Below are 26,977 nucleotides of genomic sequence, written 5' to 3' on the forward strand. Positions count from 1 at the left end.
AAATAGTAGTGTCGTCGTTTTCATCCGTGTAGGTTGTAGCCTGTAGGTAATCATCAGTTTTTTTTTTTGTAAAAATATTAAAATAAAAGTAAATTAATTAAATCTGTGTCTTAAATTGAAGATAAACAACGTTTTCTCAGGTATATATATTATATTAATTTATTTCAACCAAACTAAAAACAAACCAAAGATTAAATTGCATAGCGCGATGAAAATTAAAAAGAAGAAAGAAAGTAGCAAAAAATAGAGATGTAACATCATCCAATTCAAAGTTGTCCGAGGATGAATAAAAATAATTGTCGACTCGAGACTCGCCTCGACTAGGGCTGGCGCTAGACTTGGCTAGATTTACCCCAGACTTTCTAGGGTTAAAAATTTCTTACTTTGAACATATTTTCCTAATTTGAATATTTATCCCATATTAAAAATTTAATACTTTGAATATATGTATTTTCTTAATTTGAATATTTATCCCATACTAGTCAATTAAGAGTTAAAGTTCTTTCAGGAAAAACATGTCAAAATAATATATTGTTAGCAATAATTTCAAGTTCTTCATAATTTAACTAGAAGTTTCAGATGTAAATTATTACGAAAATATCTTTATCACTTACATAAGTAATATAATATAAATATATTTTATAATTATACTTTTTTATTATAATATATCAGTGTAGAGAAAAGAACTGAATATATTATTTCTGTACTATTAAACATGAACAGCTAATTATATTGTTTCCTACATATTACTTTAGCACTAGGTAGTATAATAAAATAACATAATCAATCTTTTATTAACTTCTCTATCCGAGAAATTAGCTAAGATAATGACCAATTATTTCTAATTATTTCTAAATTAAGATGTTAAGAAGCAATTATTAAAGCATACATCAGAAGCATCATTTAGGTTGGGTTGCACCAGAGGCGTGGTTAAAGTTAAAGTTATGGTTAAGGTTAAGACAAATTTAACTTTAACTTTAACCTTAACTTTGACCGGAGAAATTGACAGATGACAGCTGGTCCAACAAGGTTATAAATGAACGTGGGTGGGGGCGCTGCTGGTAAAGGAGAACTGTCAACAATGGCGTTTTTGTATGATGACAGCGTTAGTTCCTTTTTTTGCCACGTGCATTTAAAACCTTGTCGAGCTTTATGGTTATGGTTAAATATGGCATCTTGATGGCGTCCATTTTTAACTTTAACCAAAGATTTGACATTTTGCATTGTAGTTAAAGTTAAATGTTATAGTTAAAGTTAGTTGGTGCAACCCAACCTAAAATTTTTACTGTTCTTTACTTAAGGTTAGTCACGTTGAGACGCAGTATTCTAAAGAAAGCGATTCGAAATTAAACCTTATTAACAAAGCAATTAAATACATAGAACACGATATATTATCCAGGCCTGAATTTCAAGCCGCGCTGCGTAGCGTGTTGTAAATTGTGTAATTTTCTTCTTTACTTTAACTTCAAATCAATTTTGAAAATTTTGAGCCGCGTTGCTTCACCTCTCTACATGTACAGAATCCATTCTAATATTATAAATGCGAAAGTGTACCTATCTATCTACTGTCTATTACCTCTCCGCGCATAAACCACTAAACCGATTTTGATGAAATTTGATATGGATGAGTGGAAAGGACATAGAATACTTTGTATCCCGAAAAAATGTACGCGTTAAACTATTTTTGCGCAACGGATTTGCGAGCGTCATTACGTACTTGTTATAAGTTTTTACCGTTGAAATAGCAAACACACACCTGGAAACTTCAAAGATAAAATTTAATCACATAAGAAATAGTTTGAGAACTTGCACATCCCTCGTCGAAACTCCAACGAAAACTCGCAACTTTTGTTCTTGTTGCATTTTTCCCAGCGCTTTATTTTTTTTATTCGTTTTCCTCGCGCTCGGAATCTTTTAAAACGTGTACCCTTTTCAGGAGTTGGCTATCTTTCTTACTTGACTCTTTAGAACAGAGGTGTTGTTGAGTCGAGCTTGTTATTTTTTTATTTCTTTTGCGTCGTTGTTCTTGTTATTCGAGGTTTAAGTTGATAATGTAAGGTGTGTATTAATTTTGTTTGAAAAAAATGTTCAATATTATGTTTGAAATTTATCAAATGAAGTACTGTTTGATAAGTTTTATTAAATAGTTTTAAATCTATCGTTTCTATTACTAGACCTACAAATTACAATGTTCTTGTAACGGTTTAAACATGAAGAGGTAATAGACATACAGACACACTTTCTTATTCTTTGATATTTATAATATTATTGTATCCAGTAACTGCAACTTAGTAGATTAAGGTTTCATTAACATTTGTAAGTATCACGTTACCGGCTACCTACTTGTAGAGTTCTTTATTTGAAACAAAATGTTACTAATTCGTGCTCACACAATTTAAATAGAAAATATATCTACAAAATTGAGTTCAAGGATTTCACCTGAACTAACAAACTTACACACAGAGCAAGTTAAATAAAAGCATTTAAAAAGATAAAAAAATAGTTTAGTCAACTCTACGGTTTTCTCTGCTCCTTGAAAACTCCTTAAGTTTTTATTTGACCACTGAAGCATTCGCGAGATAGCGCCGTGGTGAAAATTAAAAAAAAAGCATTTAAAAAAGGAATTGCGGGCGAAACTTCAGCAAAGGGGATTCCAATGAAACTTTTATCGCTTCAAAAATAACATCTCAAAATGGCCGCGAATTTATTGTCTGTATTGAATTCAACAAAATGGCGGCCGCATATATTACGAGGCGAATTTCGCTCGACGCAGGTGGTAATACTATTATATTTTTTCGCCGGCCACCCCGATCGGGGGCGAGGGGATAGTTGGGGTAGTGCGTGACCCCACCCCACGCCACCCCCACCCCACCGGGCTGAGGAGGCACCCCCGCGGGGGAATGCATTTACCGTGTATGCACGCAAATTCATGCCCAATAATTTAAATTTTCGATATGTATCCATGTTTAATACAAAATTAATGTTATATGTACGTCCCGCCCGATACATAAGGTACATACGGCCATGTTTTTGTGAGATTAAGTAGAAATATTGCTGGCAGTTTACATTAATAATGCTTTAAATTGCGAATTTTACTTGCAATATTCGCGAGCTTTTCCGACAGGGCTATATAGAATTATAATGTTATGTAGGTTTGGATGTCCACTATTGATTCATTCAGTACTGAACTGGTACTAAGTAATCATAAAAATATAGGAATAGGGGCTAGTAGGTTATTATAAATACAAGTTTAGATGACTTACTGCAAACTTATGAATAGAAAACTAGGTGTACTCTATCTATATAGAGTATAGATTAAGATAGATACTGAAAGTTACAGATGAATTTATTCTAATGGTTTAAAAAACACTGAAAATATAATTCTAGGTACAAGATTCAATTATCGCACGGGGACCGTAAATTTTTCCGCGATAAAAAATTTTTTGTCTCTTCCCGCGACTCAAAGTATTTCCATACTAAATTTCAGCAAAATCGGTTCATTTCATGGTTTGAAATTGGGTGTAAAGAGTTAATAAAGAGACAGATAGAGTGACCATAGAGAAATATTATAGCGTGTTAGACTGTAGAGTGTGGAGATGCTCTATTTATTAATTAATTTCAGCTTTAATTGACAGAACCATAACTCGTCCGTTGACAGTTTGTTGAAATTAAACACGAAAACATTCGGAATAATTCGTATACAAGTCAAAATGGCGCGTAAGATGCGTTCCAAATTCAAAAATAAATTCGCTACGCGCGCGCGCCGACGGTACGTTTTAAAATTTCCAATGCTGCCAACATTATTTCAGGATTTTCTTTTTAAAATGTTGAGAATTTTAAAAGGCCAAGAATATAACATACTTTTTTTATTATAGGTAGGTAGGTAGAGCTCCAGTCTGCAAGTGGAATGTAGAGAATCATTTTCGATATATCTTTTTATTACTTTCTTTCACTCAATCTAATTAAATAAACATAATATTATTGACTATACCAAAGAGAGATTTTTCTCGAACAAATGACAAAACATTTTAAAGTTTGAGCTATAGGTACAGAATAGTTATGAGTACCAGTCCTACGCTGAGGTACCGCTTGCAGGGAAGTACTTTTGTATGTAAATGCTATGCGTAGGCTTTACTCTGGGACCTAGGTGCTAAGGCAAGTCTAGACTCACGTGCACTTTAGTGTCCTCATGTATTATAAGTTATAACTCTTAAGAGAAAAAGTAGAGAGAATAAATTGTAATATTAGTAAATTTCTTCTAAGTACCTAATTATGCCTTTAATTTTTCTTATGCCGTTTTTACCCTACGAATAATAGTTTTTTACCTTTAGTTTTTTTACGTAATTTTTTTCAACAATCTTTTAATATTTAGACAATACTAATAACTCGATTATGTGATCTTTGAATTTAAAAAAATAGTAGTTTGAAAATTAAGTATTCACATTTTGATACTGAAATTGGTTACAAAGTTTTCCTCAAAGCCCAAAATATAAAAGAACCAAAACCTTAAAAATATCAAAATATCAGGCAAAAGTGTCGTTATAATATTAACTAAAAACATGCAAATTGCAAAATTTCGCAATTAAATTGCAAATTATCGACCATACCATCCTCGGCGAGCATCGGCCGAACTGTGCTAAGGCAAACGCCTTTCTATTCTCCTCTTATTCATAGAGAAATAACAAAAATAACCATAGAACAACCCACCAGCGTAGCCTGAGCCCCGTCACCTCCTCCGCGCGCACGGCAGCCGAACGCGGTGTTCTAGATCCCGGAGGTCTAGCTATACTGGTCAGGGCCCGAGCGTAGGTTGTATGGGTTGAAAAATGGTTGCCGGCTACAATAGTATAGAGAACGGTGAACCCGGAAGAAATGGCTGGACAAGATTTAATCGTGGAAAGTTTAGATAATCTAGGCATAGGTTTAGACTTAGGTTTTAGGAGGTTTTGGGAAAATTTTGAGAATGTCCTAAATTATGTGAAAAATATTGAAAGAAGTTTACGATTACTTACCTATAGACAAAAATTTTGTGATATTTAAAACTTTAATTTAAAAAAAAATGCGATACAATGATCATTTATTGACAATGAATATCATACTCTATATTTCTATAAAATAGTGTAACCAATAATGTAGATTAGTAGAGAATAAAATTGTAGTTACATTAGACTGGACAAAATACAGCTGAAAATGTAAGGATGGCTAAAATATTATTCTTTGTACTTCTTTTTTGTTTTTTTTTACTTGTTGCTGTTACAGAAAGAAAAAATATTATCATAATACATATAATGCTGCAACTGACCGTCGTGGTGACACGACGCGAACGGAATCCTAGCAATACTCATACCACTCATCGATTATGAAACTGTAAATTTGTACTTCCTACATAATGTAACCTTACAACACAAAATGTAGAACAACCCAATTTATTAGGGTAGAACTTGAAAGATGTACTCAAACAGCATAACCTCCCTCCGCGCAGTCGGTAAGTTGCATAAAAATACGATACCGTTACGCATGTCATATATCTTGGCATCTAGGAAATAATTCTACAATATCATAAGTGCGCAGGCGCATTCTTCACAACATGCAAAACGCAAGTGTGTGTGTGCGTGAGGGCGTCGACCCCGCGCCGGCAGTGTGCGTCGGTCGTTCTTATTTTAAAAATCTGTTGGGCTAGGTCGCGGGCTGACCTGACGGGATTTGGGATAAAAATTCAGTCCAAGGTTTGACCTTGCTGTTGTTTTTTTTGGTGACGTAACCAAAAAATGGAAACCTTATACAGGGTGTAACAAAACTAAGTGATAATACCTTAGGGTGTGTATGGCTTCCCCATAAATTTAATATACCTAGCAACAATCTCGAGCTGTCAAACGAAACCGAAATTGGTTTACATCTGTGTGTAAAAATATGTGTACGTATACACTTACACAAGCATGATTGAACATGATTTCTTTAAGATTAAATTGTCAACGTGCGGCACGTGCCGACTGGACGTCAAAAACAGAGTGCTGCTGTCATGTATCACACGTCTCTTTTTACTACGCAATGTTACTGATAGTGACATCTCTCTTGCTCAGGCCTTTGTTTCTCTATTCCGCTAGGTATATTTACTTTATGGGTTTCCCTATAAAGAGTTCACTGTGAACTGCGCTGAAAGAGATTTTTTTTTAAACTTTTGTATGGAAAAATTCATAACGCCGGGGCGCTTGCCCAAACAAATCACGAAAAATGTTTGCTCTTTCAACGCTGCTACTTTCACAGTGAACTCTATTTAAGGGATACATACACACTCTAAAATATTATCACTTAGATTTGTTACAGCCTTTAGTTTCGTCAAGTCTATCTGTCCGTCCGTAGAGCCACTTTTTTGGTAGAAATAAACAGTAGGGCTAATTTTATTCGTATTTATTTGATACTAGACGTGCCGCGTGAATAAAGAATCGTGTGAACCGTACATCTTCACACAAAAAAGCCTACGTTCTTCTCCTAAGTGCATCATGGTCTACTTTATATCTGTGCTAGATGACATTAAAATTGGTCTCGTAGTCCGTGTGATTAGCAAACTTTCCAGATTTGTAATTTACTAATATCTATTTAAATTGATTAAACAGCGCAACGTTATTATTATTCACACAAAATATCTATTTATTTTAAAACGCTATTATAGAAAAAATTCGGTTGAAATAAGTAAGTAAAAATTAATATTATTCGAATTATTTTTATAGTATAAATGGGTCAAAAGTTTACATCCTAAAAGTTTTATAATTATTGTGGAGTAAAATGTTAAAGCCTATTCAATATTCATCCAACAAAATTATTTCTGAAACCATAATATTTTCTCAGAGTACATGCTAGCGCCATCTGTCGTTGAGTAGAGTAAATTACACATTAGGGTTTGTTTCTCAGCGTTCTAAAAAGTAACTTGAAATACATAATATCTAAAAATATTGTAATTTAATAAACGAAATTGTTGTCTATATCAACGAATATATTATGCTTCAAATACGAGTCAAATAAGAATAAGTAGCACATTAAAATGATCCAAAACTTTAAGAAGTTTCTGGATTCTCTTGACCAAACACTGACTGCAGAAACTCTACCACAAAATATTATTATAATATTTTATACAAAAAACACAATATAAAGAAAACCAAGGGTAGAAATTGTTAAACCAAGGGTTAACTAGTATTTAGACCAATCAATTTAATATTTAAATGAGGAAAAGGCTGGAAATTAATTTTAAATTGTGCATTTAAAGTTGTCGTCTGAAGCTATTGCTTAATTGTATGAATCAACATTCTGATATTAGGAATTAAATAATATTATAATTATATTTAAATATTGTCGTAAAAAAAGAATATCATAATAATTTACACAGAGTTAAACTGAGTAGAGACGTTATAAAATTGATCAAGTTTTGTCCATGTCAGCTATTTTTATAACTAACAGGATAGCAAAACCAATGTTGGTGATCTAGCGATTAGGTTTCATAAGACAACGATGATTGAACATTTTAGCTATGTCCACACTGTGCACTTTCATCTTCAATTTTCGTCATCTACTTTCATATTGGCGCATTCAATAATTGAATGCGTCAAGGAACGCAACGCCAATATTGTCACTTTTGAAGTTTTGGATACGGTCAAAGGGCATGCGTCGTGGGCAATATGCCTCACGTTCGCTGTTGACTGCGCTATAACGCATGCCCTTGACGAACAGAAAAAGGCACAGTGTAGACAAATCTATTCTACCTCATGAAATTTATTTCGACGCGTTCTAAATTCAAATCATTAAATTTGAATCTGACTTTTTTTTTTTTTTTCAGGCGAGCGCCCCTACAAATGCCATTTGCCGGACTGCGGGCGCGCCTTCATCCAGCTGTCCAACCTGCAGCAGCACCTGCGGAACCACGACGCGCAGGTCGAGAGGGCGAAGAACAGGCCCTTCCACTGTAACATCTGTGGCAAGGGTTTCGCTACAGAGAGTAGCCTGCGAACGCACACGGCAAAGGTGAGCTTGGAAGCAGATTGCAACAAGATATGATATTGAATGTACTGTCACTTCTCGGTGGAAATTCATCTTCAATTAAATAATACACTTTCCTTGCACTTATTCCACTTTATTTTGATATATTTATTACAAAATTGTTAAATACACGACCGGTTTCGAAAAAATCATCATCATCACCTGCAGTACACCTGAAGGAAAGTGTTTATTTAATTGGAGATTGCAACAAATCTTCTTCTTCTTTTTGAATACGCGTGAATTTGAATTTTTGCCATAATTTTTATTAGATAATAATTAATTTATTGGCATTTAATTCGTTAAAATGTTAATATAAAAATAACATTAAAAAAATCACTCACAAAATATGATAAGTAGATGCAGAATCCATCTAGTTATCCGAAATTATAAAAAAGTTAATAATAATTAAATAATTAATAATATTTACTTGTTTTCTTAAATAGAAGTAAATTTTTCCAAATATACTTTTACTATTGTTGATTGTGTGTTGGTGTGTGGGATGTATGAAAGAATGATTTGAATAAGAGTTTAGTTAATGTATTTAAGAAACAGCTATTTTGTAATGTTTATCATAAAATAAGTTACGTAATTATTGAATTTGAAAAGATTCTGTATTACATTTTTATTTAGTTTCGTTTCATTATTATCATCATATTTTATATTTTTACGAACATTTTTATGATCACTGTCAGGCAGTAAAATTTTATTTCTCAAAATTCCCTTTGGCCGTTATTTATTGGTTGAACTGTTATGATTGTTTCGAAATTCCATTTTTGACTGTGTATTTGTGTTTTCGATGTTTCTAACTTTTGCTATGCCCGCATCACCCCGGGATAGGAGCTTCAGCTGCACCTTGGTGTTTTGCAGCAACACGCGGCGCTCATGATAGGTGGCGCCACCGCCACGCCATGCCCGATTTGCCACAAAGTGGTATTCGGGGGCGAAGCCCTTGTGGAACACATGAAGAACACCCACAAGGACCCGAACGCGTCGGGTGTTGCGAGTAAGTTTCCGAACGGATGAGTTCGGTTTTTGAATTTCGAAAGAACCTCATCTATGGTATAGATTAGGTTTTTTACCAGGACAAGGATTAGGCGTAAGGTTTAGTTAAGGTATTCCATTTGTAAAATGTCTATTTGCAGATGTTTTAGAAATAGTAAAACAAGAGAAAGACATTTTTACAGAAGGGATTTTTAGTCTGTAAGTTCAGTTAATGGAAGTTTATAAATGTTGTTTCGAAATTGTATTATAATAATAAATTGGATTAGAATTAACAAAATATTATCGAGTATTAAAAGCTTCCATTTGCTCAAAGCCACAGGGGTGTTGGTTTACCGATATTGGTAAATCATGAGAGTATCGTTTCCATTAGTCTAAGCTAGCTATAGAGATGTCGGCATTTGAAGAATCGTCTGCTATTGTTTCCACTTTATGGAAGGGTAGACTGTTTTACAAACATCGTTCCGACGATTCTTCCGATGGCGTTTTATTATGATAACATGTTTTGTTTATAATTAGATATAGCTATTTAGCTACCCCCTCGACGATTGAAGCTACGCGTATCCTCTCTATCGTTAAGTTAGATGGCGACTTTTTTAAAAAGCCGTACCGTTTTTTTAAAAGGTCTTCGGCGATTAGGAAAGTCGCGGTCAGTTAGTTTGCTCTAACAACGAGACTAACCGGTTTTCTTTTTTTTTCTCCTCCCCCCTAATTCACTAACTCCCATCCTGGTGATGCTGGTAGGTCCTCCCGCCACATCACCGTATCCGGCGCAAGCTAAACCTATTGATCCTTATATAGCGAAGCGGCGGACGGCAAACCACCCGTGTCCCGTGTGTGGCAAGCATTACGTCAACGAAGGGTCATTGAGGAAGCACCTGGCATGCCACCCCGAGACCCAACTGACCGGCGGACTGAGGATGTGGCCCTGTTCCGTTTGCCAGGCCGTCTTTACACATGAAAGCGGTAGGTTTCATGTTCCAAGAAGATCCAATTGAAGCAAGAACATCAGATTTAAAATTTACATTACCCTAATTCAATTATTGATTCTTTCACTCCACAACTCAACATAGCTAGCTAGTGCTACCACAAATGCATGAGTAGAAGACGCTACCATCCTCGTCCCCTTATTATTTACTTCCCTTCCTGTGTTAGTCTTTTCGTTGCAGCTTCTCGTTACATTCCGTGATCCTAATGTCCTGTTTTTCATGTCTCCTTGTTTTGTGTTTTCGCCGTTAGCTTGTGAAAGCATGGTTACAAGTTTGAAATATTGCATCTCGTTCAAAATAATCATTTACATTCTGTGAACACAAAATCGACGTTCATAAGTGTTATTATGCACTTTATGCTTTATCATTTAGACCAACCGTTACTAACGAAACTATTGTCAATTTCAGGACTATTGTCGCACATGGAGCACATGAGGATGGAACCGAAGCACCAGTTCGCGGCTCAGTACGTGCTGTCCCGAGCCGCCGCCGAGAGACGCGAGCGAGACATCCTCGCCGCGGTGTCCGCCGGGGGCTCCGGCCTGCTCAACCTGGCCCCGCCCTCGCCCGCCCACTCCGACTCCTCCTCCAACGGCCGCCTATCGTCGTCGGCCGGATCCGAAGCCGGTGCAGCAGTCAACAAACTCTCAGACCTTCTGAGATCCGCCAACAACGGACACCAGGCGTACGGCGACGAGAGGGTCGCCGCCATCGCCGCCGCCGCCGCGAACATGATGGCCCAGCCCGGCGAGGGCGCCAACGCCGTGCAGGTCGCCGCCGCCAACCTGGTGTCGGCCATGCGCCAGCAGCTCGCCCGGGAGCCCCCGCCGCAGCCACCCCCGGAGACCCCGCCGGCACCGACGGAGGCCGCCCTGCGCATCCAGCAGGCGGAGGCGCTGCTCCGGAGCCAGGCCGAGGCGCTGCGGCTGGCCGTGTCGCAGGCGGCCGCCGCCCACAACACCGAGGCGCCGAGCCCGCTCCGACACAACGGCGGGTTCCCGCCCGCCAACGAGGCCGGCGGCCAGCTGTCGCCGGAGATCGTCGAGGCGTTCCGGATCGCCCAGGAACAGAGACTCGAGCAGGCGCTGCGGATGCACGACCCGAGGATGCTGGGCTTCAACCTGCCGTCACCGGTGCAGCAGGCGGCGCAGCAGGCCGTAGCCGCCCAGGCGGCCCAGGCCGCTCAGGCCGCGCAAGCAGCCCAAGCCGCACAAGCCGCTCAAGCGGCGCAGGCTGCGCAAGCCGCTCAGGCCGTACAAGCCGCTCAGGCGGCTCAGGCCGCCCAGGCCGCACAAGCAGCTCAGGCTGCTCAGGCTGCCCAAGCCGCTCAGGCTGCCCAGCAGGCCGCCCAGCAGGCTCAACAACAGCATATGCAGCAAGCCGCGCAGGCGGCCCAGGCAGCACAGGCGGCTCAGGCCGCCCAGGCCGCGCAGCAGGCCGCCCAGCAGGCCGCTCAGCAAGCTGTTCATCTCCAACAAAATCCGCAACCATGAAAATTCAGCTATTACTAATCCGACGCGATTTCAACAAAATGAATCTGTTTACGAAAAAAGTACCTATTTGTTATAAGAATTTTCAAAAAAATATTACGTGTAATCGAAAAAAAATAATTTTGTATGGAGCGTGAAATCGCCTCTGATTGGTAATTGATTTTGTTTACTAGACGTAACGTTATAATGTTTATTTGAACGAAATTGTGTCAACTGAAGCGCAACGGGAGATATTTAATATTAGATAGATCTAACTGTTGTACATACGGAAGGTTTAGAGAAAAAACTTTGTGTAAATATATAAAAGTACCTAAAACTAGTTGAATGAACAAAATGGAACAGAAACTCGCCCGAACAAATAATAACGCGTAGAGTAATCGTTCAAGCCCGTGCAATTGAATATTTGTTTGGTTGATTTCGTATCGTTTTACGAATATTTATTTTTATTAGCTTTACTACAGAACAATGTATTTCTTAGCTTAGTACAAACTTTTGGATGTGCCAAACTATTTTACGCACGTTTTATCGCATTTAGCGAATCTGCAATAACTAGTTGCATTAAGTTTCAAATATTTTTATTGTATAGATACAAATGTTTATTATTTGTTTTTTTATTTTATCTTTATCTTTTTCACGCAATAACACATCTCATGCTAGTCAAGTTTCCGAGCGCGCGCGTTCGATTTTCGAATAGCTGTCAAAATTACTTTCTTTTTATATTTTTAATTTTTATTCTTAGCTTACGATTTATTTTAATGCCATACTAGCGGTAATATTGTAAATACGCACCTAGGCGACGTCGATGCTTAAAATAACGATTTATTTTTATTATTACGGTTATTATTTTTAACGAAAAAAAAATTATTTACACGATATTTTATTGTATAGTTGTAAATAATATTTTATGTTTTTCAGAAGACTGCCGTTACTTTTTTTTTGTAAATAATTTTACGACGAGTGTTCACGGTCGGATATAATAGCGATTATTCACTGAACGGACGACGCGCGTCCGCCGCGCGCGGCCGACGGCGCCGCGCGGGCGGACCGCACGAGACATTCTCACCACGGATTGACACAGCCCAATATTTTTATTTCACACATCACACAGTACAGTAAATAAATAGCCCAGTAAATAATTTCTACACGCAGTACTCAGATACAGTTGCCAATAGATATACTCGAGGAGCCGAACCGCCGCCGAAGCCCGGTTCGGCGTTTTGTAAAGAATGTCAAGTGTTGCCGAATATTCTTTTAATATTATCATATTATTAAGTCCGGGCCGCCGCATACGCACGCGCATGTGCGGGTGCGTATGCGCCGGCGTTACTTGTAACCGTAAAATAGGTAAGGTATCGTAAGCTGATTTTAATGTACGTAATTGTTTCATTCTTGAATTAATATTGGTATCCCCCACCGCGGGGCCGGCGGGAACACCTCGAGCGGGTTCCGTACCCAGTCAGCTCGAGGGATCCCAGGCTCCCCGGGGTATCAATGTAAATAGAAAAAAACCACAATGCAATAGCCCAAAAATCGTTTTTCATTTACGTCGTAAACCCTTGGTTATGAACGTATAATTGTTTGATTTACATTAAGGTTAATTTATTTTTGAAATACAAACTTTTCGGCCGATTTTTAAGATATTTTGGAGCGCAGGTATCGAGCGATGGACCGACGATGATTTACTCCGGGAAACGTTACAGATAGACATTTCGACTGAGACGCGCGAAATTACAAAAACGCAGCAAAAATTAAGTGAACGGATCGCTATTTATGTAAAAAAATATCCTCATAAATTTAATATATAAATAAATTAATATAACAACAGAAAAAGTTCCTATGAATATTGTATAAATGGTATTGTTTTAAATTTAGGTCGTAGGAAGGAAAAAATTTATGGACGTTTGGTATTTTTAAAGTTATAATAAAATTCATCGTATTAAGGAACTAGACTCGACGTCGAGTCGTACAAAAGCACGGATCGTGAATCCTACGTTAGATGTTAGCGCACGGTACGTTTCCAAGAAAGTGTTCAGACGGCCGTGGTGGTCGCGGGGCGGATACAGAGTATTTTCGAGATAATAAATTTTACTGTAACATAATTTTGTGGACAAAAGTAAGTTAGCGCGCCCCGCGACCGGCCCGGCCCGACTTTTTCTGTGATCATCGAAATGGAATAGTTATAATAAACGATCGAGCGAATTATCAGAGGTTATCTTTAAGTTTTCGAAGGTTGACATTTTTGATATGTTAAAAAGGGATAAAGAAATTTTTTCTACATTTATTTTACGATGAAAAAAAAATTCCATAGGTAAGCCGTGTACATTACGATTAATATAAAGCCTAATTTACACTGGCGCCCGACGCCGCTTGCGACGAAACTGACGGCGAATGCGATCGACTTTTTTCCGATCGCATTTCTCGAAGTTTCGTGATTTAGTATCAATAGAACAGGATTCTGTTACTCCGACGGTCCCTCTTACGGACCGTGTTTTCTACCGATGCGCTGCTGGTCGGTCCTCAAATAGGAATGGATGCGGTACTCGACTATGTTGTAGTTTAATTGGCTTTTAATGTTTACGAATTAACGATTGTGTTACGAGTTTTGTTACTAGGGGAATAAGTTACGTGCTCATCTCCAATTTTGTGAGAAACTATTCGATGATTTTCCGAAAATTTACGATATGCTCAAACTTTTAAAAATTCAAACAAATTCTCACTGATATTCCTCAAAATGTTCGTTACTGAGCATTCTTGTTCGCTAAAATGCGGACGAATTGTGAAAACTGACGGTTTTCGAGATCATTCGTTTCGATAAATTGTTGATGTTTCTAGATCCTTAACCGTTTGTGACCGGAACGAATGATTTCGAAAATTACTTTAAGATTACATTACATTTTTTATTTCGAGCGTCGCGACCATCTTGCGACGATGTTGTTAAGTTTTTACAAATGAATTGCTGTTGATTTATCTTACGACATCCTTATTGAACGTTAAAGTTTCATTTTGAACGCTTCATCGTTTCGTTGTTCGCTTGTTTTATGATATTTAGCCAAATATACATTTATTCGTAATTTAAGATAGACAGGATAGCCAGGTTTCAATTTATCTCACATAGTAGTAACTTCATGTATCTTATATTGTAAGCTAGTAATTAATGTAATGTAATTTAGGGACTCGTCTGTAACTGTAACGTTTACGTTATGGGCGGGTCCAGGGTAGCCCAGGCTTCGACGACAATACCGAAGCCCTGCCCATGACTAAGTGTAGTGAACAACGAATAAAAAGAAAATACAAAAAAATACGTGTACCTAAGCGTACTTAATGTAATAGATAATGGTTTATTGGTGTTTACAACTACCGCATCCATTTTGAAATGAGACCACTTTTATAGCATCCATGGGAAATGGAGAAAATTAAAAGTTTTATACGTATTTAAAATGTTGATGAGTAAACGAAACTTAAATGATGAGGAACAAAACCAAAATTAGCCAGCAGCGCATTTTTTTGTCTACACACATTAAATCTAGCCTCATAATGTCTGATGGGCATTAACGTTGTTTTTGATTTTCAATTTTTACAAATTAATATAATTTGTTGATATTTCAAATTCATTATTTATTGTCAGATACTCTATGTCATCGGTGTGTTCTAGTCTTTACTTTCCGATGGGAGTCGAAATTCAAAATTAGAAATTCCAAATTTGAAATGTTGGAACACTTTTCGGAACATTGTTAGTGCGGCGTAGTTGGAAACTGATTGTAAAAATTCCAAATTTAAGCTATACTATATTTCGGCGTATGAAATTGTAAAATTGAACTTTAGGCTCTAGTGTAATACGGTTAGATGTCAAAATCGTTTGGCGTATTAATGTAACAAAATTGTATATAATTTAGATCGTGGTGGTCTTTGGTGTTTAGGTCTGAATATGCCTATCGTTTTACGTTAAGAGTTATTTACGTAAGATTTACTTTAATCGATGCCATGTTTGTGTAAGCTGATGTTTACGAATATATTTTTATAGAGGTTATTTTTTGTATTCGATTCGGTAGTCATTAACTGCTATTTATAGTTAAGTTTTAGTGTTGAATTATGTTAAAGGATATTATTTTTTAATTTTACTGAATTTAACCCTTAATATTTTAACAACGGAATGCTTATCGTCATTACAATGAGATAGTAATCATTGCCGAACAGTTAGCTATAATTATTTTAAAAAATAAAAACAATGATTCATAAGTATTGTTTTATTGTCCTTGTTATGTAAAAACTTAGAGCAGGGCACTATTACAGCGTTGCGTTGTCGCAACGGAACAACACATTGTATGCCACACCTGTGTTGCGTAAACGCTGCGACAGCGCAACGCTCTAATGGGACCTCGCCCTTACCTTTCACCTACTAGGTAACGCCGACAACTCCGCTTAACAAAAATTCCTTTATCGCGCGGAAACCGTACATTTTCCAACGATAAAAATTAATCTATGTGGCCGTTCCCGAAACTCAATAGTATCCGCATACCAAGGTTCATCAAAATCTATTCAGCAGTTTAAGCATGAAGAGATAGACAGACAAACTTTCACACGTCTGGAAACGTCATAATAATTTATGAATTTTTAATTTTATCTTTTTGACGTAAGTAAGTAATAAGTATTATGATTTATGATTTTATATTGCGGGACGCGGGTATTTCGAAAATAATTATTATAAATTAATTAACTCTTATTCTTCATTAGTGCCTTTTTTAAAATTCGACTTACCCTCAACTTATTCTGTACTCAATTTTCATTCGTTTAAAGTCGGTACTGGCACAATCTATACTAATATTATATTCTATAATCTATCTTCTATCTATTCTATTTTTTTTATATTATAATTGGGAAGATTTTGTTTGTTTGTTTGAACGCGCTAATCTCAGGAACTACTGGTCCGATTTAAAAAATTCTTTCAGTCTTAGATAGCCCATTTATCGAGAAAGGTTATAAGGCTATGTTTTATCACGCTAAGCCCCAATTTCACCAAAGTCTGTTAGTGCTAACAGCTTGTTAAAATGTCAAGTCTTCTCTTTCATTCATAAGAAAAACGAAAGAGGTAACGTGATACTAATTCGAGCGTTAACTTTAACAGTCGTTGGTGAAATTGGGGCTTAGGCTAATGAGAGCGAAGAAATAGAGGAAAATGTGGAAAAAATGGGGGAAATTTGAAAGGGCTAATCTCACGAACTACTGGAGCAATTTTTCTGTTATTTGTCACAAATAAGAAGTAGACCACGTGAAGGATCATAGGATTTTTTTTGTGGACTAATTTGTCTGTAAAATATCTAATTTACGCGGGCGAAGCTGCGCGGAACGTTATATTTCGCGTGGTCACGACATCACGCGTATACGGCTGGACCCATTTTGATGAAATTTGGTATAAAGATATTTCGTGTCCCGAAAAAGAACATAGGATACATTTTGTCCCGGGAAATGTACGGTTACTGCACAATATACTTTTATGATTTGCGCGTAAACTATTCAATCTATTTTGATGGAATTTGGTATGGAGATACTTCGAGTCTCGGGAAAGGACAAGGAATACTAATTATGTCCCGGAAAATGTACGGTTCCCGCACAATAAACTTTTATGATTATCACCTAAACTATTCTATCTATTTTGATGAAATTTGGTATGGCAATACTTTCAGTCTCGGGAAAGGACAAGGGATACTTTTTATCCCAGAAAATATACGGTTCCCGCACAATAAACTTCTATGAATCTCGCCTAGACTTTTAATCTATTTTGATGAAATTTGGCATGGAGATTGTAGATACTAGTTTGAATCTGTGCGGTTCCCACGCAAAACTCTTCTGATTTGTGCGTAAACGACTCAATCGATGTACGGGAACAACTATAAACTAAAGTCCACGCGGACGAAGTGGCGGGCAACAGCTAGTAGACTATAATTCTGTCTACTCTGGTACCGGCCGGCGCGGGCGGCTTAGAACTGAGATACTTGACATAGAACTTAGCCAGTGCCCAGTACCGACTTCAAAAGAATATAAATTGAGTACAGAATAAGTTGAGGTTTAGTTAAATATTGAAAAAGGCACTAATGACGAATAAGAGTTATTTCATACTTTTTAGATCTCAAAGAATATTGTTTTACCTCGGAAGTCAGGTTAATTTTTTTGTTAAAAATAATAATTTCACTCTTTTTAGTTATCTACAAGACTACAAGGCTTTATGCGTATTTAGGCTGCTGCAAAACCCTTCATGGGCGAGTTCAACTCGCACTTGGCCGCTTTTTTGGGACCCCCCACCCCACCTTATCAAAGCTATATACAGGGTGTAACAAAAATAAGTGATAATACTTTAGGGTGTGTACGTCTTCCTCTTAGAGAGTTCACTGTGAAAGTAGCAGCTCTGAAAGACCAAAAAATTTTTTCACTTTTGTATGGGGAAACTCGTGACGCTCGGGCCCTTCCCCATACAAAAGTGAAAAAATTTTTTCGACTTTCAGCGCTGCTACTTTCACAGTGAACTCTCTACAAGGAACACGTACACACCCTAAAGTATTATCACTTATTTTTGTTACACACTGTATACCTACGCCCGTGTAATGCAGTGATTTAATAAATTTCAAAGATTTCCCTCGATTGCTCATAGATCCCAACATCAGATCACCACACGTAATCTTTATACGAAATTAAAAATATATCCTATACAACAATACAGTCATTTTGGGTAACTTTAAACCGCGGTATAACTTTGAACAATACAATAATGTATTGTTCAAAGTTAAACCGCAAGTCAAAGTTACCCAAAATGAGCGTACAAGAATTTTCAAAATCGGTCCACAAACAGCGAAATAATCACCAAAAACATCTGTTACGAATTACGATGCAGAATATTATGAAAAGTACCAGTAATTGAGTAATGAGTCCTAGATCCTAATGTGATGATACGCATGCTATAATTATTATGGTTTTTTTAAACGGGCTTTGGCCCACCACACATTCCTACCACTGTATCTCCTATGTGGCCAGGATCGACAGCGGTATCTAACCACGAAAACCCTTTGATATGCTCTCAGGAAGCCCGAGAGACATGCTAAAGCTGTCTTGGGACCCGCAACGAAATTAATCAGAAGAAAATAGGAAAAGTAGGAAGAATTCCAATTTCCCTCCCCATACAAAGCGGGAGACAGCACAAAGTTGCAATGACCGAAAGTCAAAGAACTTAAGGGGGAGCACCACGGAAATAAAGCTAATAATTATAGGCTACTTGACCTATATTCAATTTCATTGAACAAATGCATATTTCTAGTAGAACTTGACCTAGGAAACCGTATTTCACCCTTATCATCAAATAAAAGCTTATGATTGATAAATAAAGTCGATTTGAAAATATGATTTTATGAAAATATGAATTGTACTGACGAAAACGCTTTTGCGATACTTCCGATTTGAATGTGACGTCATCATAGTACTCTTAATTTAATATCTTTTATTTATCTCGTTCGTTATAATATTATGTAAGTTTATTTGTACATAAATAATGAGAATAAGCTTAGAAAGATTTGTAAAATATATTTTCTTGAATAATTCAAATAAAACATCAGTTTTATATGTATATTATTATCTCCATTTATTGTAGACCGCCACCGGCCAAAACACCGCCTTTTATACACTATCCCCACTACCCTCACTAGTACCCCCGAACATATTAATAAGCGGTGACGTCGTCAAACAAGTTTGGTCATTCAACAATGCAAATCTGTTATTTTTCTTTTCTTTTATGATCTCTAATTGTTCCAACACGCTCAGCCGAAAGCCTTTATCGCATTTATGTAAAACTTTATAGGAATGGCCATCGGGCACGGTATGATTACTATCTAAAAGATGTTTAGCAAAATGTGACTTATCAGGATGACCATTTCTATAAGCCGCGATATGTTCTTTATACCGAGTCTCGAAGCTGCGTCCAGTTTGACAGAAAGAGGATTTTTTTTTTCACAAAAGTAAAAAAAAGTTTTGGTCTTTCAGCACTGCTACTATCACAGTGAACTCTCTACAAGGAACACGTACACACCCTAAAGTATTATCACTTATTTTTGTTACACACTGTATAATATATTATAATATTGGAATTTGGAACAGCGCCAGCTCTTGTATTTTAATGACACTACAGAGGCGTAACGTCTAGTACGCCTTTACATTTAGTTAACTTAGATTGTAATAGATGGCGCTTTCACAACAATTAGTTTTAACTTGAAAATAGATGGCGCCAATTACATCGCGTTTTTCTATATTGAATGATAGATGTCACTAAAGATGATATTTTTAATTTATTTATTGAGTTATTTGAGATTGGTAAGCAGTAATATCATATTTTTTTAATCAAAAGATTTCGCTACACTAGCGTATCAAGGTAATTTTAGGGCCAATTCACACCGGATCGGCACTGGCAGCGGTGCGGAGAGGCGCAGCGAGGCCGGCAGCGGCGCGAAGAGGCGCGGCGCGAGGCCGGCAGAGGCGGCTCGCGTCGCCGCGGGCGGTCACTTGTGGACGCTCGCGGCCGCTTGTGGACGCTCGCGGCCGCGCGCTACCTTCAGAGCGCCGCACAGTGGATCGAAAATCGAGTTTCATAGACATAGGAACTCGAATTTCCAGATGTAATTTTTTTGGGCTGAAATATGTTTTCCTAGTTGTTATTACATAATAAAATGTAAAAAGACTCATCTACGTGTAATAATAAGGGAGTAACATTTTTTTAAAGAAATTTAAGTATGGAGCCGACATGAAAAATGAGCATAATATCTCTGGAATCGCATGGTTGGCCGTTATATCCTCACACACTATTATAGTACTAATTATTACTCACATTTTGGCATATTTTGTATTACGGCACCATTTGTACTTCATTTTGGTTAATTAAAAACTTAATTCAAATAGAAAGAAGAAAGAAATTATTATGGCGATATAATGTATCAACCCTCTCTTTTTCCAGTGTCCCCAGTAACAATTTAAAACTTCCAACTGAATTAAATTAAATTGTCTGGAACTATTTGACATATTCTATTGTTTTTTTTGTTAAATGATCCGTGTTCTTTACTTTCATAAAAAAATTGTAACTCCCTTATTATTACACGTAGCTGCGTCTTTTTACATTTTATTATGTAATAACAACTAGGAGACCATATTTCAGCCCAAAAAAATGACATCTGGAAATTCAAGTTCTTATGTCTATGATACTCGATTTTCGACCCACTGTGCACCGCGCGTCCGTCGGCGGAAAGTGTTCGCGGTACCTCGCGACGCCTCGAGGCGCCTCGCGTCGACGCGCGCGGTCGCGGGAAGCCGCGAGCACTTTCCGCCCACGGTCGCGCGGCGCCTCGAGCACTTTGAAGTTTTCAAGCGATACTAGTAGTTATAAGTATGTAAATAAAGTTTAAAATTATTTCACACTAAAAGTGCTCTTCGCGCCGCTGCCGGCCGCTGCCGATCCGGTGTGAATTGGGCCTTAGTGTTAGGGCCACGCACACCGGAATGGCAGCGGCGAGGCGAGACTTTCAGTGTCATGATAATAAATGAATCTAAACTTTCTCTTCATTACTTATTGATACATAGTATCGCGTATATTTATTACTCTATGGTATCGCTTGAGAAATCGCGGCCGCCGGCGGCCACGAGCGGCCACGAACGGCCACGAGCGGCCACGAGCGGCCACGGGCGGCCGTACTCCGTAGACTTCTCAAGCGATACTATGCATTACAATGGTGAAGATAAAGTTTAAAACCATAATATGACGCTGAAAGTGCTTGCTTCGCCGCTGCCATTCCGGTGTAGCGCCGCCGCCGGTGGTCGCGGTTTCTCAAGCGATACAAAAATGAAGATATGTATTACAAAAATGAAGATAAAGTTTAAAATCATAAATAAGTATATTATGATAGTATCGCTTGAGAAATATGACGTATTGCAATTTACAATCTATATACTAATATTATAAAGCGGAAGAGTTTGTTAGTTTGTTTGTTTGAACGCGCTAATATACTATAATATTATAAAGTGGAAGAGTTTGTTAGTTTGTTTGTTTGAACGCGCTAATCTCAGGAACTACTGGTCCGATTTGAAAAACTCTTTTAGTGTTAGATAAACTATTTATCGAGAAAGGCTATAGGCTATATTTTATCGCGCTAAGACTAATGGGAGCGAAGAAATAGAGGAAAGTGTGGAAAAAACGGGAGAAATTATTTGAAATGGCTTATTTGAACGCACTAATCTCAGGAACCACTGGTCCGATTTGAAAAATTCCTTCAGTGTTAGATAGCCCATTAATTGAAAAAGGCTATAGGCTATATTTTATTACGCTCAGACTAATGGAAGCGATGAAATAGAGGAAAATGTGGAAAAAATAGAGGAAATTATTTGAAAGGGCTTGTATACATTTTGTCCTGGGAAAAATGTACGGCTACTGCACAATATACTTTTATGATTTGCGCGTAAACTATTCAATCTATTTTGATGGAATTTGGTATGGAGACTTACTTTGAGTCTCGGCAAAGGACAAGGGATACTAATTTTGTCCCGGAAAATGTACGGTTCCCGCACAATAAACTTTTATGATTCTCGTCTAAACTATTTAATCTATTTTGATGAAATTTGGCATGGAGATTGGAAATACTAAGTTGAATCTGGGACAACTGACAAGGAATGTTTTTTGTCCCGGAAAAATGTGCAGTTCCCACACAATATACTTTTCTGATTTGCGCGTAAACGACTCAATCGATCTACGGGAACAATGTCCACGCGGACGAAGTTGCGGGTAACAGCTAGTTTTTTTATAACTGTGGTTTTGGATAATGTCCATCATTATCGACTCACTCGGCCATCAGAATCGACTCACGGCGCGGCACCCCTCTTGCCTTTCCACGGCGCACCAGGTCGCCGCGGCGCACAGTTTGGGAACCCCTGCTCTTTGGTATCGCTTGAGAAATCGCGGCCGCCGGCGGCCACTAGCGACGGCCACGGGCGGCCGTAGACTTCTCAAGCGATATACATGCATTACAATAATGAAGATAAAGTTTAAAATCATAATATGACGCTGAAAATGCTCGCCTCGCCGCTGCCATTCCGGTGTAGCGCGGGCGCCGGCGGCCGCGGTTTCTCAAGCGATACTATGTATTACAAAAATGAAGATAAAGTTTAAAATCATATTATAATATACGTAAGACCTATATGATAGTATCGCTTGAGAAATCGCGGCCGCCGGCGGCCGCCAGGGGCCACGAGTGGCCACGAGCGGCCACGGGCGGCCGCGGTAGACTTCTTAAGAGGATACACCAGGGGCTAGAGAAATGAAAAAAAAGCACGTGTAATATCTATAGCTGTCTCCTTTACCTCAAGCCTATACCGCAGAACGCGATAGAGACAACTGCAGAAAATCCAGAAAATCAACGATTCGTTGTCCCCTGATTCCTTCTCCAAAACTTAACTGATTTAAGTACTTTTTTCATTAAAGATTAAAAAAAGGCTTGAGCTGTGTTCCTATGTTTTGCTTTTTTTGTAAAATCTAGCCAAATCTGTTTTCTGGACGTTTGAACACAGCGGAAAATCTGGCCATTTTTTTGGGTTTTAGAACGTTCATATCTTATTTAATAATTAAATTATGAAAAAAAAGAAAACATAGGGACATTGTATTAGTGGCCTTAGATATTCAGGAAAAAAATTATAACTCTACTAGCATTATCCAGGGAGGAAACAGGGGACAACGTTTGTATGGAAAAAAGGGCGGTGTGGACTCCTCTTAAGCGATGTAACAATAATGAAGATAAAGTTTAAAATCATAATATTATTATGACACTGAAAGTGCTCGCCTCGCCGCTGCCGAATGGCGGTTTGGCGCGGCCCTTTGGGTCAAAAGATCGCGCTTAATATTTTTGTATTGATTTTCTGACGCAGCACCATCTCTTGTATTTTAGTAACACTACAGAGACTTGTCTCTCTTCGTCATCACTCCAAGAAGTTACATTAGCTTGCAATAGATGGCGCTCTACCAAAAATTAGTTTTAAATTTTCATACCTGAGATGCGGGGCTAAAATGGTCACATTTAGCAATTCCTCTCAATCAATTCAGCAAATGAATTGTCAAAACTGTCAAAGTGACAAATGTCAAATCAGTACAAAAGTACAGAAATGAATTGCAAGCAGAGTTGCATTTTGCGATTTTAGAAAAATGAATCATATCATGATTCTTCAAAGCGACCATTTTAGCCCCGATGGTGTTCCGTGTTCAGCGTATTTGTTATATTATTATTATTTTGAAAGATAGATGTCACTGGAGGTGTAAAATATAATTGTGATTATTCATAATCAGTAATCACAACAATAATTATAAAAGTATTGTAAACATGTGTTGTTACATACCAGAGACCAGACATACTTGCATTAGAATGGTAGTTCCAGGGATATGCGAACACAAACATAAAAACATACAAAATATTATATTGTATACAATTACATACATACTAGGTAATTGAATACCGGGATCCCACATGCATTTTGCGGGACTAATCCCGGTCGAAAATTTTGCCTGCCTGCCCCCCGAGCACACTATGTCGTTTGTCTAAACACACTATGCCGAATTTCCGCGGCGGAAATTCCGCATGATTACGTCACCCACTTGCCACTTGTCTACGGAGGCTGCCCCCCTAGACAAGTGGCAAAACGCTAACGCTAAAGCTACAAAATGTGTGGATTTCACATTAGTATTCGCTAGCGAAGCGATGACTTATGTCAAATCGCATATCTACATTTTGTAGCGTTATCGCTAGCGTTAGCGTTAGCGTTTTGCCACTTGTCTAGGGGGCAGCTTACAACAATTTAACCCGCTATGGTGTAGAGTCTTCTTTAGCTTCTACACGTAGTAAAGATACTGTGAGTTTTACAGGATAGTGTCTACTACAGATAGTAGGGTCTTGTCACTCGTTAACCGCGGTATTTCCGCGGCGGCGCAGGTGAGTGACCCCGCTATCAGCGCGGGAAGTATCGCGTGCGTCTTATCATAATTTACTCAACTTTTTGCGTTTTTTCACATCGCCATTTGCAATTTTCATTCCGATTCGCCGCTTTTTCACCACGCAGCGCTCGTCAACCGTTGGCTCTTTTTGTTTTCGGCTGTTTTTATGATTTAGGGCTTCCGCTCACTTTACACGACAGTCTAAGACAGATTGTTGCTGTAAAACACTGAACACAATAATATGCAAATGATACCAGCCTACACAAATACAAATATTTTTCATTGCAATAATCTTCCCAAAAAGAGATATTACTTTCTTCGCTACGCCGCACTCATGGTGGTCTACGCTCGTCTTATGTCTGACGAATTTTCTATCACGTTTCCTGACGCGAGTTTAACATTTACCTGTCCCAAAAAAAATTACGACACCGCTAATAAGGTTTTTTCTTAAAAAATTCATAGTTCGATAGTATAGTGACAAAATATTTTGACAATATTAATTATCAATCTGTCTGTCAATGTCCTACACGACAGTGGGATAGTAGGTACTTAATACAAAATGTTGTCTACTTCTGCTTTTTGTGGATGTCCAGACGTCCACGGTTGATGGTTTTCTAACAAATAAGTCTATTGCCGTCTATTATTAGCTCCAAACGATTATTAAATGAAAAGACTAACCCCACACTATCTCTTGATGTACAAAAATAAACCCTAAGATTGGAAAATAGAGTTCGAAATCAATTTGTAGTAGACATGACTCGTATACTAATGAAATTATTTATTTTTATATTATGTATGAGTTTAATCCTTAATCGTTAGAATAATAAATAGACAATGTACATCAAGTTATCAATTTTTTTGCAAGAAATATTAATTTTTCTGCAGCGACATCGATTTTTCTCAGCAATGACTAAAGCTAAGAAATTAAAGTTCATTGTCAGTATTCATCATGTCTTTGTCTTTGAATTACCCATAGCATAACACGATTGGTCAACTTTTATAACACAGAATAATCAATCAAAAAGACCTCGGTAAAAAACGGGATTCTAATTTTGCCAACAGAGGAGAGTGATTTAAGCTTCCAAAATTTGTACATAGATTGTTTCAAGCATACACTTTAATTTGCCCATAGCTTATATGAAATGTATTAATGGTTTTTAAATTACGCGACAACGGTTTTTTACTTTAACGCGGCGTCACCTTAATACAATTTATTAGTCCAACTAAAATAAAATAAGGAATATTACTCAAAGGTCAGAGTAGATGGCGCCACTAAACAATCCGACCCATAAAGTTAATATACCTAGCGGAATAGAGAAACAAAGGCCTGAGCAAGAGAGATGTCACTATCAGTAATACTGCGTGGTAACAAGAGACGTGTGATACATGACAACAGCACTCTTTTTTTGACGTCCAGTCGGCACGTGCCGCACGTTGACAGTTTAATCTCATAGAATTCATGTTCAATCATACTTGTGTAAGTGTATACGTACACATATTTTTCACACAGATGAAACTAGTTTTGGTATCGTTTGACAGCTCGAGATTGTTGCTCTATTCCGCTACGTATATTGACTTTATGATCCGACCAAATCCGACAGGCTGCAGCTAGAGTCCATGGGCGACGGAAGTTGCTTTCCATCAGGTGACCCGTTTGCTCGTTTGCCCCCTTATTTCATTAAAAAAACCATTGTAAATTACATAATGTCGTAACTTATAACTTGTAAGTGAATAAGCATAAACAGTAGTGATGTGGTGGAGCGTGGTAGGTTGGAGAGGGCACAGAATTAATCTCCTAGTTCAGAATTCGGATAAGAACCTACCATACATTTGCTTGAAAATCTTTAGTTTTGTAGATTTTGTAATTAAGGTAAGAAATTAACGTTCATTTATTAACTAGCAGACGCCCGGCACTTCGCCAAAATTGGTTTGTCGTACTTTTTTATCGGAACCGTACTTTTTCCAGCGGGGCTAAAATGGTCACATTTAGCAATTCCTCTCAATCAAATTCAGCAAGTAAATTGTCAAAACTGTCAAACTGACAAATGTCAAATTAGTACGAATTACTTAACATAAATTGAAAGCAGACTTGCATTTTGCGATTAAAAAAAAAAAGAATCATATTATGATTCATTCCAAAGCGACCATTTTAGCCCCTCTGAACTTAAAGCATGTCCATACCAAATTTCAGAGAAATCGAATCAGCGGTTGTGGTGTAAAGAAGTAACATAAATACATACAAACTTTCACAATTTTCGAAAGTGTTGTTGATGATATTAAACGATTCAGCGGGTCTTTTCATAATCTGTATCATATATTTTCAGTCGTCAATAGCTACATATTACATACCTAGTATTTATGTTAGATGAAGTAATAATATTAGGAAACTCAAATTGCACAGCTTTCTATATTATTATAATGTAATTCTGCTGAAACGTAAAATAGATCAAAATTGTTAGTTAAGTGTGGATATATTT

At 37.6% G+C, this 26,977-nt stretch overlaps 1 protein-coding gene across 5 annotated transcripts in view; it reads left to right on the forward strand.

Annotated features, from left to right (window-relative positions):
- Nucleotides 1-12,356, forward strand: part of LOC121736415 (zinc finger protein 628-like) — a 99,825-nt gene extending 87,469 nt beyond the window's left edge. For 4 of the 5 annotated variants that reach the window (XM_042127591.1, XM_042127589.1, XM_042127590.1 and 1 more), the window contains exons 7-10: nucleotides 7,829-8,013; nucleotides 8,866-9,031; nucleotides 9,772-9,993; nucleotides 10,425-12,356. In XM_042127591.1, the coding sequence (XP_041983525.1) occupies nucleotides 7,829-8,013; nucleotides 8,866-9,031; nucleotides 9,772-9,993; nucleotides 10,425-11,509 (1,658 nt within the window). In that variant the 3' untranslated portion in view covers nucleotides 11,510-12,356. The remainder of the gene's footprint in view (nucleotides 1-7,828; nucleotides 8,014-8,865; nucleotides 9,032-9,771; nucleotides 9,994-10,424) is intronic. The other variant, XM_042127593.1, reaches the window with a different exon arrangement.
- Nucleotides 12,357-26,977: the final 14,621 nt, after the last annotated feature.

Source organism: Aricia agestis, chromosome 19 (genome assembly GCF_905147365.1).
Source record: "Aricia agestis chromosome 19, ilAriAges1.1, whole genome shotgun sequence".
NCBI classification, from domain to species: Eukaryota; Metazoa; Arthropoda; class Insecta; order Lepidoptera; family Lycaenidae; genus Aricia; species Aricia agestis.